We start from the raw sequence: 12,005 nt of genomic DNA, 5'->3' as shown, positions 1-12,005 counted from the left end.
GGAGAATCCCTTGCGACACCGAAATTGGGGGAGGTGTGGTTTGACGCCGGTTTTCTATCCTCCGCCCCCTCCGAAATGGACATTCCGTCGCACGCCGTTGGAACGGCATTAGTGCGTCACCTGAAGGCCCTCCCCGATGCTCCGCCCCCAATGGGCCGAGTTCCTGACCGCACAGGGGACATGCGGTCTCAGTGGTGTGGCAGCTGCAGACTGTGTCCAGCGCCAGTACAGTCGGCCGGGAGCCGTGCTGCTGACTGTGGGGGGGGGGCTTCCATAGGCTGGGGGGGCTGGTAGGGGGTGACCAGGGGGCACTATTAGGCAGGTCGGGTCCGCACATGGCCGGCGCCATGTTTTACGGCACGGCCACGGAGCCGGCCATTCTCCAGCCGTTTATATCGTGGGAGCCGGGAGTTTTATTCAGCACAGCTGCTAGCCCCTCACCGGTCGCAGGATCAGTGAGGGTTCTGCGCCGGTTTTGGCGTTGTAAAACGCCACAGTTCCCACACCGGCATTGGCATTTGGCCTGAAAAACAGCGAATCCAGCCCCAAGTCTCCCAAAGGGAGAATCTCGCCCTCTATTTCTGTGTTTCCTACTAAAATGGATAACCTCACATTTTTACACATTGTATATCATCTCCCATCTTTTCCCCATTCAGTTAGCCTCTCCAAATCCCCTCACAGCTCATGGCATGTGTGTTGGTTTGTTAGCCCTTATTGCAAGAGGGAGCAAGTGTAACAAACTCTTACTGCAACCCACAGTCTTAATGAAGCCAGACATGAATGATGAAACTCCTCCTTATCTCAGTCCTAACTAGCCTGCCCCTTTTTCTGAGACTGTGTCACCTGGTTGTACAGTACCCACTGCCCACCAAGCCAGGGGAAACATCCTGCATCTGCTGTGTCAAGCCTTGAGTACTGTACACAGCCTTGGTCTCCACACCCAAAGATTACTGCTTTGAAGGTGATGCAATATAAATTCACTGGAGTAAATGGACAAATAAAAAAGAACAAGTTAAATTCTCCACAAGACAGATATAACTGCTAACTATTTAAAAGCCATGATGTGAAGATGTCGGCATTGGACTGGGGTGGGCCCAGCATTATATCCAACACTTTTCTTGATACATTCTGGAATGTATTTCGCATGTTTCAGGTTCTCGCTGTTAAGCAATGTGTCACATAATTAAGAAAAAAAAACTCCATCATTTACCTAACTTTATTCTTCTTACTTTAAATTGATTTGCAAACATTTCCAGCTCTTTGATTTCTGGGGAATCCATACCAATTGGCTCCTCGAGAGGTTTATTCTTCTTTCGGAACTCCTGTTTGAAGTCGATGACGATGGATTCTTCGCTTAGGACTGACTGATGAATCGGGGCAAATCCATGTCCCAGGGTACACGAAGAGGTGCTCAGTGTGTGGTCAGGCAGTTTATACAGACATGGAGCAAGTCCATCTGTGCGTAGAGAGGCAAGACTGCAGACTGTTAAAGGCATACGGTTAATGGAAACAAGGTAGTGCATGCGCGGACCTGTAAATATATATGACTCACACGGATAGTGCTATGATTCAGGGCACACACAAGGTCACCTCATCTATACGTACGTTTTACATGGAGTGGTATTTTGGAATCACTGACGATGTGTCAAATTTGGAGACTTATTCATTTGGTTCGAAGTCTTGAACTTCAGGCAAAAATACTTCCATAAAAGTCATCACTTTTCCCAATTTTGTAGAACATCAGAGATTCCGTGGAAAAACTGGAGTTAAATTAAGTGAAAGTGTGGCCTGGACTCCACCCATGGGGCAAGGAATGTTCAATGCTTTCATGTTTTAATAAGATACCATCACATGCTAAATCGAATGAGAATATAAATATTAAGATAGCTTTTAATAGAAGGTCACTACATAGTGTTATCCTGGTATATTTGTTTAATCAGTTGTGTTTCTCCATATATAGCACGTGGAAGTGATTATCGGTGCCTTCTGACGTTGTACTTGTAGTAAGGTGGGTCAAAATGCTAGAACATCCTCCCTAAAGCACTATGGGTGTACCTATACGTAACAGACCATAGCAACTTGAGAGGTGTTGGTGCACCTCACCACAATTTTCTTGAGGGCAAGTAGGAATGGGCAATGAAAGCTGACATTGCCAGTGATGCCCACATCCCATAAGTGAAAAAACAAGCCAATGATGTGGGTGTAAGTTAATTCAACAGCGTAATCACAGTTGTTAGTCTGCTATCAGACGGTGTTGAATGGATCATCAGCTTCCGTTCGAATTCACCTCAGTCCTCACCCAATTTAATTCCCCCCCCCATGAGTTATCAGGAGCTGAGCCCACTGGCGATGGCAAATGTTATGGACTTCAGCAACATTTTGGCTGTGAAGAGAGGTTGGATAAGCTCAGTGTGTTTTCCTTGGAACAGAGTAGGCTGAGGGGGAACCTGATTGAGGTGTGTAAGTTTACGAGGGGCATGGACAGGGTGGATAGAAAGCAGCTGTTCCCATATTTGAAGGGGGCATAATTTTAAGGTGAAAGGTTTAGAGGGGATTTGAGGAAAGGTCTTTTCACCCAGAAGGTGGTGGGTAGTTAAGGCAGGAAACCTCACAACCTTTTAAAAAGTACTTGGATGAGCACTTGAAATGTCATAACAAGTGCTGGGAAGTGAGATTGGTGTAGATTAGAGTCATTTTTTTTGTCAGTGCAGGATTGACGGACAAAAGGGCCTCTTCTGCACTGTAAGATTCTATAATTCTATCTCAGCTCTAATGCTGAAGGCTTGTGCTCCAGACCTATCCGCACCTCCAGCCAAGTTGTTCCAGTACCACTACCATATTGGTATTGACATGACAATATGGAATATTGCCTGGATAACCCCTCACCATAAAAAGCAAACTAATTAAATCAGCCCAATTACTGCCCATCAGTCCACTCTCAATCATAAGCAAACTGACAGAATGTGTTGCCATTTATGTTATCAATTGTCATTCACCCACCAATAATTTCACTGATGCTCAGTTTGGGTTCTGTCAAGACCACTCAGCATCAGAACTCATTGCAGCCTGACCCTCAAGATGGACCAAGAAGCTGAATTTCAAAGGTGAAGTGACATGAAACAGCATCTGATTGAGTCGAGCATCAAAGACCTCCAGTGAAGTTGAAGGCAATGGGAATTGGGAGCGACTCTCCACTGGCTGGAATCATATCTGGCACAAAGGTGCATGATTGTTGGAGCCAATCAGCCCAGATCCAAGACATCATTGCAGGTGTTCCTCAAAGTAGTAACCTAGGCACAGCCATCTTCAACTGCTTCATCAATGACTTTCCCACAACCTCAGGCCAGACAAGGGGATCACTAACATTAGTGATTGCACTGTGCACAGTTCCATTTGCAACTCCTCTATTACCAACAATAATAATCTTTATTAATGTCACAAGTATTAACACTGCAATGAAGTTACTGTGAAAATCCCCTTATCGCCACACTCTGGCGCCTGTTCGGGTACACTGAGGGAGAATTCAGAATGTCCAATTCCACTAACAAGCATATCTTTCGGGACTTTTTGTGGGAGGAAACCGGAGAACCCGGAAGAAACCCACACAGACATGGGGAGAATGTGCAGACTCCACACGGACAGTGACCCAAGCCGGGAACCGAATCTGGGTCCCTGCTGCTGTGAAGCAACAGTGCTAACTACTGTGCTACCATGCCGCTGAAAGCAGCCCTCACCTGCAAGCAGCAAGTCTTGGATTACATTCAGTCTTGGGCTGAAAAGTGTGTGAATGCCTGGCTATCTAAGTGCCAGGCTATGCCCAGCTCCAAAACGAAAAGAGCTAACCACTTTCCCTTGCTTTTAATGGATTACCATTGCTGAATTTCCCCATCACCAATATCCTGAGGGTCACCACTGAACTACACCAGCCATATAAATACAATGGCTACAAGCCAGAGGCTGGGCATTCTGCGGGGGTTAGTTCATGATGTGACTCCCCAAAGTCTTTCCACCATATGTAAGGGACAAGTCAGGAGTGCGATGGTATACTCTCCACTTGCCTGGGTGAGTGCAGTTCCAACAACACTTGAGAAGCAAAACATTGTCCAAGAAAAACGTTTGCTTTTTTGGCACTCCATCCACCAGCTTAAAATTCCAGTCCATCCACCAATGTTATTGCAGTATGTAAGATCTACAAAATGAACTGCAGTAGCTTACCAAGCCTCCTTTGACAGCACCTTCCAAACCCAAGACTTCTACCTCCTGGAAGAAAAAGGCAGCAAGTGCATGGAAACACTATCAGCTGCAGGTTTCTCTCCAAGTCACACACCAACTTGACTTGGAGATGTTTTGCCATTCCTTCATTGTTCCTGGGACAAGCTCCCTGCCTACTCACACTGTTACAGTCCATACATCACACAAACTGCAATGGCTCTCCACGTTCCCAAAGACAATTAGGGGTGGGTAACAAATAAATGGCCTTGCCAGCAAAGACTGCATCCCTTGAATAAATAAAAAACTACTATGGGTCATCAATAATGTAGATTAAATATCTGTTAACAGGATCACTCTGTGTGAAATATACAAAGTTTGATATTCTCATATAACATGCATTAAAATAAAATCTGGTATCACTGTCGTTAAAACTGTGCGACACTAACACTTCTACCTTCAAATCAAACCACTGAAGATAATTGTCCACACAATGATCTGCAGCAAGTAAATATGTCACTTCCTTCATATTACACAATTCATAGCCAAGAAAACAAATATTTGTGCACAGAATGGGGTGCTATATAATTGTGCATCTTCCTTGTGTACAACACTGAAGCTAAATGAGGACATCCAGCTGGTAAGAGAATAGGTGTGAACTACAGAATTTGACTGAGCGATAGCCATCAAAACTCTTGATTGTTCGACTTTGAGCCATAATTGCAAAAATGGTTCTCTCATCTTGTCTGGCCGTTGTACTTTCCATATCAGGATTTCAAAAGGCGGCAGTCTGGGTAACTCACATTTGTGGAAATGGTTACACCACTCACTCCCCCACCCCCTCCACTCCCCTCACCCCCTCAACACTGCACCTACTATCTTGCTGCAAGCCTGAGCTCCAACCTCCCACCATTCAAAGTGACGAAGGACCAAATTTGTACATCTGGGCAGCTGGCAATGGTTGGTGTTCAAATTCATCAAACTGACACGTACCAATTGAACAAACTTTCTTGCTTATCTAACAACCAACCACTTGCGGTGATTGTGCTATGATTAAGAAGGGTTATCACGCGACATTTTAGAGTGAGGCAACATATAGCATCAAACACAGAGCCGTAAGATATTGCTTGATGTTGAGGGACAACTGCTCTTTCTGTAAATGTTATACAAGAATCTCCACGGGGTCCAACTATATATATTTTAGAAAGGACCGTCTGAAGGGGCAGCATGGTGGCACAGTGGTTAGCACTGCTGCCTCACAGCACCAGGGACCCAGGTTTGATTCTAATCTCAGGTCACTGTCTGTGTGGAGTTTGCATGTTCTCCCGGTATCTACGTGGGTTTCCTCCGAGTGCTCCAGTTTCCTCCCACAGCCCAAAGATGTGCAGGTTATGTAGATTGGTCATGCTAAATTGCCCCGAAGTGTCCAAAGGTTAGGTGGGGCTTTGGGGATAGGGCGGGAGATTGGGCCTAAGGGGTGCTCTTTTGGCGGGTTGGTGCAGACTTGATGGACTGTATGGCCTCCTTTTGAACTATAGAGATTCTATGACTCTATTCTATGATTCTAAGGCCATTCCAAGGAGAATTTAAAATAGCTGATGGCCTTACATTTCCCACTAATATTTTTTTACCAGTGTCACGAACAACTGGTCAACTCCTGAATAATTTTTTCCACATATTACCCAGAAATTGAAACGCAGAAGGAATTGCAATCATAACAAATACTAAGCGAATGTGTGCTTGTCTCACCTGCCATCACCCCGTAAGCGGATTGTTGGCTTCCATAATGACAAGATGGCATAGAGTAGTGAAGCCGTGCAGGTGTGTTGGCCAAAGGCCCCGGAGAGAGGTGCATAAAGGAACATTTGGATGCAGGCAACGGTTGGATCGAAGATAAAACCGATGGCACTAGTAAGAAATAGCATAAAATAGGTCACACTTGGTCAATTTTATAAGACTCACAAATAAATATATGCCTGTAAACTGCTATCCACTGTTATTGTGCACAGCATAATCTTTTCATATAATCTCAGTTCCATTATTCAATATTGTGTCTGCATTAAAAACAATAGACATTACAATTCGATATACGCATATTACTTTTTGTACAGTAATTTGGTCAGCAGTAATTTTTAGCCTTATATATGTGGATTTTGTTAAACTGTTGTTATAAAATTGAGGGATCTTTGAGTAATTTTTTTAATACGAAGAATTAAAACGTTATTTAATTATAATTCCAGATAAATAATTGCGACTAAAGCAGCAAATGAATAATAAAAGTGGTTCTGTATTTGAGGTAACATTCCCGGGGGGGATCACAATTAAGACCTTTTTGTGACTTTTTATAATTTATCTATTAAAATGGTTATGCATTTTCTATTTTAACTTTATAAAGAGAAGCATATTCTAAACTGCAGAACTCCTCTTGAAAAGATAACTAGCAATTTGGGGAAGAAAATACTTCTTTTGTAAGAAACGTACACCGAATTTGTAAACATTATCACATTAAGGTAGCATTAAAAAAGGAAAATACCTAAAAGCAGAGATATTCCAAACGTTATATATTCGCATTTTGGAGCATGTTTGCTTTCTAGCTTGTAGCACGATTCCTACTTACAGATAACAATTCTTTCTCGGCCAATGTTGCTCTACCTCTGTCTGTTACCAGTAGCTAAAATTAAATCACTGTAATTTGATTTAATGTACTTACTGCCTCTGAAATAAACCAAACTTACCACACATCTGTAAAATTAATTGTGATTTATAATCAAACTTAATAGAAGATGATTTTCGTGTTCACTTTAGGTTAAAAAAAGTAATCCATTAATAAAGAATGGCTTACAATGTTACTTGGTGCAGCAGAGCGAAAATCTTCCCCAAAGTCTGCAAACAAGCCACTAGAAAGCCTGAAGAATACTAAATTGCTCCATTTTTTTCAACCAACAATTTATTCAGACACAATTGAAACAGTTCTAATGATCTAAAGTGTTAATTATGCAATATATATTTTCACAAAGAACATTAGAGCTAATGAAACTAATTACACTGTGCATTTCACAAAGGAGACCTCATTTTACATTGTTTTTAACGACGACTTGAAGGCTTAGTCTGAACCGTACAAATCACACCTTCTTCATATGAAACTTAATCGGAGATTAAGTAACTTGTCCAATATTTAATGAGCTTGACGTCTTCTGCCATTTCTCCAAAGGAGACTTTAGCCAGTCTATACATACCTGAAGAAAGTTCTTGCTCTTGTCACTTCATGACCTAGCCCATCATTGTCATCGTGACCTTCTGTAGTCCTCAACCCCCTCATATGTTCCCTTCCTCTGACGCTGGCCTCTTATTTCACCCCCATTCAGTGAAACCCAATTTTTTTTGCCTAAATCTGTGTTTGCCTCTTCTAATATTTCTTCCTTTGGCTTAATGACTCTGCTTCTATTGTTGCTCTGTGAAGTGCGGTGGGGCGCTTTTATGTTAAAGACGCTATGTGAAATGCATCGATACAGCTTGCTCAAGAACTTTCTCATTCCCTGATGACAACTTTCAAATCACATATTTGCACACATTTGGGAATAGTGCTGAGAGAGACCTTCAGGCCCTGGTTACTCCTAACTTTTGAGGCCTTCCTTACTCTGGAAGTATGTCAACATACCTCATTGTGTATCCTCTATAAAGCTGAGTTTATTTATTTTTAATGTGATGGGCACACTAGATGCCTAATTTAAAGAAGAACTATGTGTGCACGTTACCTGTTGAGACCACACTGGTTCCCTGGTTGGAGAGGCATTCGGCAACGTTTGGATGATGCATTATCAAAGGCAGAGAGGTCTCTCAGTTGAAAGCTATAAAACAATTCACATTATAAAACGCTTGTTATTCGCTTTTTAAAAAATACAAATTTTGCTTTTTTCTTCGTTAAAAATCTTTTAGCTGGTCCGTTATTTTTTACCTTCCTATTTGCTGAGACCAGATAGATGAGCAGAGCGTGGCCAGCAGAACATCCACATAAACAGGTACAAGTGCTGCAGGCGGCTCTGTTGCACACACGCAAGTCGCGTGCTGGTATTTATAAGGCAAGTTCACCCCTTCCTTCATTTTAATGGCCTTTCCCAGGGATATTACTGTCCAACCCCTGATACTGCTCCCAGCATCTCATCAGGCGGGAGAAGAAATCTGAGACCCTCTCTGTTTGTAATTGAATGAGAAAATAGACACCTGGAATCCTGGCGACCGGTGCGCGGTTTAGACATCGAACGGAAAGGGACACACTCACTGAAAATCATTTGAGTTGGTTTTCGCAATGCATTTAGTCAGAATCACGTAAACCCTCAGATTAAACCGTTCCTATTTCATTATTATTTCAGAACAGTTTCATTAGAGCTGTACAAATGGGCTCAGTTAAAGCGCGGATCTGTCAAAGTTGAAGCAAACAAACATGTTTTTTTCATAGAATTTACAGTGCAGAAGGAGGCCATTCGGCCCATCGAGTTTGCACCGGCCCTTGGAAAGAGCGCCCTACCTAAACCACGCCTCCACCCTATCCCTGTAACTCAGTAACCCCACCCAACATTTTTGGATGCTAAGGGGCAATTTAGCACAGCCAATCCACCTAGCCTGCAGATCTTTGGACTGTGGGAGGAAACCGGAGCACCCGGAGGAAACCCACGCACACACGGGGAGGATGTGCAGACTCCGCACTGACAGTGACCCAAGCCGGAATCGAACCTGGGACCCTGGAGCTGTGAAGCAACAGAGCTAACATCTGTGCCCCCATTCCACCCGCTGTTGAAGGCTTTGCCCAGCCAGATTTCTTTTTTCATGCATGGCAGTTAGTATTAACTTCCAAATTGATAGACTAAATTTTGAGAGTGCACCCCCTTCAAAATTAGGGCCTGATTTTGAACACATAGGCATTTTTTCCATAGCCTTATCGATATTTTTAACATTAATTTGTGCGGTACATCTGTAGAAGTCATATTGGGGGCTGCACAGTAGCACAGTGGTTAGAACAGTTGCTTCACAACTCCAGGGTCCCAGGTTCGATTCCCAGCTTGGCTCACTGTCTGTGTGGAGTCTGCACATTCTCCCTGTGTCTGCGTGGGTTTCCTCCGGGTGTCCGGTTTCCTCCCACAGTCCAAAGATGTGCAGGTTAGGTGGATTGGCCATGATAAATTGCCCTTAGTGTCCAAAAAGGATAGGTGGGGTTATTGGGTTACAGGGATAGGGTGGAGGCGTGGGCTTAAGTAGGGTGCTCTTTCTAAGGGCTGGTGCAAACTCGATAGGCCGAATGGCCTCCTTCTGCACTGTAAATTCTATATGATTCTATTTATTGGACTCCAGACCTTAACTCTGTTGCTCTCTCCACAGATGCTGCCAGACCTGCTGAGATTTTCCAGCATTTTCTGTTTTTATTTCCGATTTTCAGCATCCACAGTATTTTGCTTTTATCGAGTATTCTTACCTATTCTAATTCATCATCAACATTCAATTTTCAGATGTTTCATGATTTGCCCCTCTCTCGTTCTTAAAGACTGCAGTGATCAAACTGGGAGAGCCAGGAATCCACGAAGGGCGAAGAAGCATGATAAGGGCGAAGAGGCAAGATAAGGGCTCATGGAGTTGGGAGTAGTATAGATAGAGGATTGGTTCACAGAGTAAAATCAGAGAGTGGGCGTAAACGGGTTTTTTTTAAAGTTGGCAGGTTGTGAATAGTTGAGTTCCACAAAAAACAGTGCTGGAGCCTCAGATATGTATAACTTATATTAATAACTTCGACTAGGATACAGAGGGTAATGTATCAAAGTTTGCTGATGATACAAAGTTAGGTGGAAGGTTAAACTGCAGTAAGAACAAAGAAATATTGATTTGTTAGGTGAATGAGCAACAAAATGGCAGCTGGAGCCTAATACAGTGAAATGCTCGTCGAATCATAGGAATCATAGTATCCCAACAGAGCAAAAAGAGGCCATTTGGTCCATCGGGTCTACACTGACCCTCTGAAAGAGCACCCTACCTAGGTCCACTCCCCCACCTTATCCCTGTAACCCACCTAAGATTTGACCACAAAGGGACAATTTATCATGGCCAATCCACCTAACATGCATATCTTTGGACTGTGGGAGGAAACCGGAGAAGCCAGATGTAACCCGGGAGTCATTCACTTTGGCCATAAGAATAAAAAAAAGCCGAATATTTTTAAAAGGTGAGAAACTGGTAAATGTTGATATCCAAAGGGACGTGGGTGTGCCCGTACAGGGAACACAGAAAGTTAGCAAGCAATTAGGAAAGTAAATGGCATGTGGGCCTTTACTGCAAGGGGATTGGAGTACAAGAATAAACAAGTCTTGCTACAATTGTACAGGGTATTGGTGAGATCATATCTGGAGTGCTGTGTGTAGTTTTGGGCTCCGCATTTAAGAAATAATATATTTGCATTGTTGGAGGCGGTACAGCGAATGTTCACTAAATTGGTCCCTGGGGGTTGTCTTATGATGAGAGGCTGAGTAAATTGCCCTCAGATTCTCTGGAGCTTTAGAAGAATAAGGTGATCTCATTGAAACCTCCCACATTCTGAAGGGGCTTGAAAGTGTAGACACTTTGCTCCCATTGATCAGGGAATATAAAACACGGGTTCAGTCTCACGATAAGGGGCTGATCATTTAGGATTAAGATGGGGACAAATTAGCACACTCAAAGAATTGTGAATATTTGTTATTCTCTACTGTAGCCATCTAAGATGGCCACCTGCAAAGGACCATGGGAATTATGGCCAACCCAGGACTCAGACAGATACAGAGCCTATGTGTATCTGAAACACAGGTAACCAGACCTGATCGAAACCCCTGCTCGTTTAGATTTCAATGGACCATTTTCCCAGGACAATAGAACTCCAATCAAGCAACCGGTACAGCCACAGACTGATCGGCGCCACTCCCCTTACTCAGAAAGCCCAACTGCCAAGGTCAATGACCGCTAAGGACCCGCCCAGCTACCAAGGCACCCGCCCCTTTATTGGTCGAAATCGAAGATAGTGATCAGAGCCCTTTCGAACTATTGGGTCCAAGGTTAAGGACCGCCCCAAAGAGCGCGAAATCCCAGGGGGATAAAAGAGAGCACAGCCATGTGTTCTGTCTCTTTTGGATCCGGCCTGTGCCAACCCAATCACAGCAGGAACAGCCAGCCAAGTTCAAGACCAACGATCGCTACCTGATGGATGAGCCCAGCAGAGACAGAGCCACTTTCTTCGAACCAGCCAAGTGAAATCCAGATAAAGGCCTTATCCATTTGCCCAGTGCCGGTCGCCCTGAAGTTAAGTATAGGTTATTGTAACTGATAGGTGTAGTTTAACTGATAGATATTGTGTTTGCATTTGACATATCTCTTCTGTATGTAAATAAACCATCTTTTGAACTAACTAACTGGTTGTGTGGTCATTTGATCGATATAAGGGAAGGCATGTGGTTCAACAACATTATTAATAGGGGGGGGGTGGGGGGAGGGGGGGGGGGAAACCGGGTTGCTGCTGGTATGGTCAAGGGGGAGCTGGAGCGAGTAGAGGGGATTGGGACGGGGGTCTGCTGCCGTGGGGAACGGGCTGGGCGTGGGACGTGGGCGCGTGGCTGGCCGAGGAGGGGTTATGGCTAGTCGGCGCGGGAGGGGGGGCGGGTAGCCCCCTGATCCGGCTCATAACCTGGAACGTAAGGGGACTGAATGGGCTGGTTAAGCGGGCTAGGGTGTTCGCGCACCTTAAGGGGCTGAAGGCGGATGTGGTCATACTCCAGGAGACGCAC

General features: G+C 44.1%; 1 protein-coding gene across 1 annotated transcript in view; it reads right to left on the bottom strand.

Annotated features, from left to right (window-relative positions):
• pou1f1 (POU class 1 homeobox 1) overlaps positions 1-8,192 on the bottom strand; it is a 34,203-nt gene extending 26,011 nt beyond the window's left edge. The window contains exons 1-4 of the mRNA XM_072513463.1: positions 8,165-8,192; positions 7,965-8,057; positions 5,959-6,117; positions 1,211-1,456 (exon numbers count right to left, since the gene is read on the bottom strand). Of these exons, the coding sequence (XP_072369564.1) occupies positions 1,211-1,456; positions 5,959-6,117; positions 7,965-8,025 (466 nt within the window). The 5' untranslated portion in view covers positions 8,026-8,057; positions 8,165-8,192. The remainder of the gene's footprint in view (positions 1-1,210; positions 1,457-5,958; positions 6,118-7,964; positions 8,058-8,164) is intronic.
• Between the last annotated feature and the right edge of the window lie 3,813 nt (positions 8,193-12,005).

Source organism: Scyliorhinus torazame, chromosome 8 (assembly GCF_047496885.1).
Source record: "Scyliorhinus torazame isolate Kashiwa2021f chromosome 8, sScyTor2.1, whole genome shotgun sequence".
Lineage (NCBI taxonomy): Eukaryota > Metazoa > Chordata > Chondrichthyes > Carcharhiniformes > Scyliorhinidae > Scyliorhinus > Scyliorhinus torazame.
The sequence above is the reverse complement of the archived record's forward strand: the minus strand, read 5'-3'. Positions and strand labels throughout refer to the sequence as shown.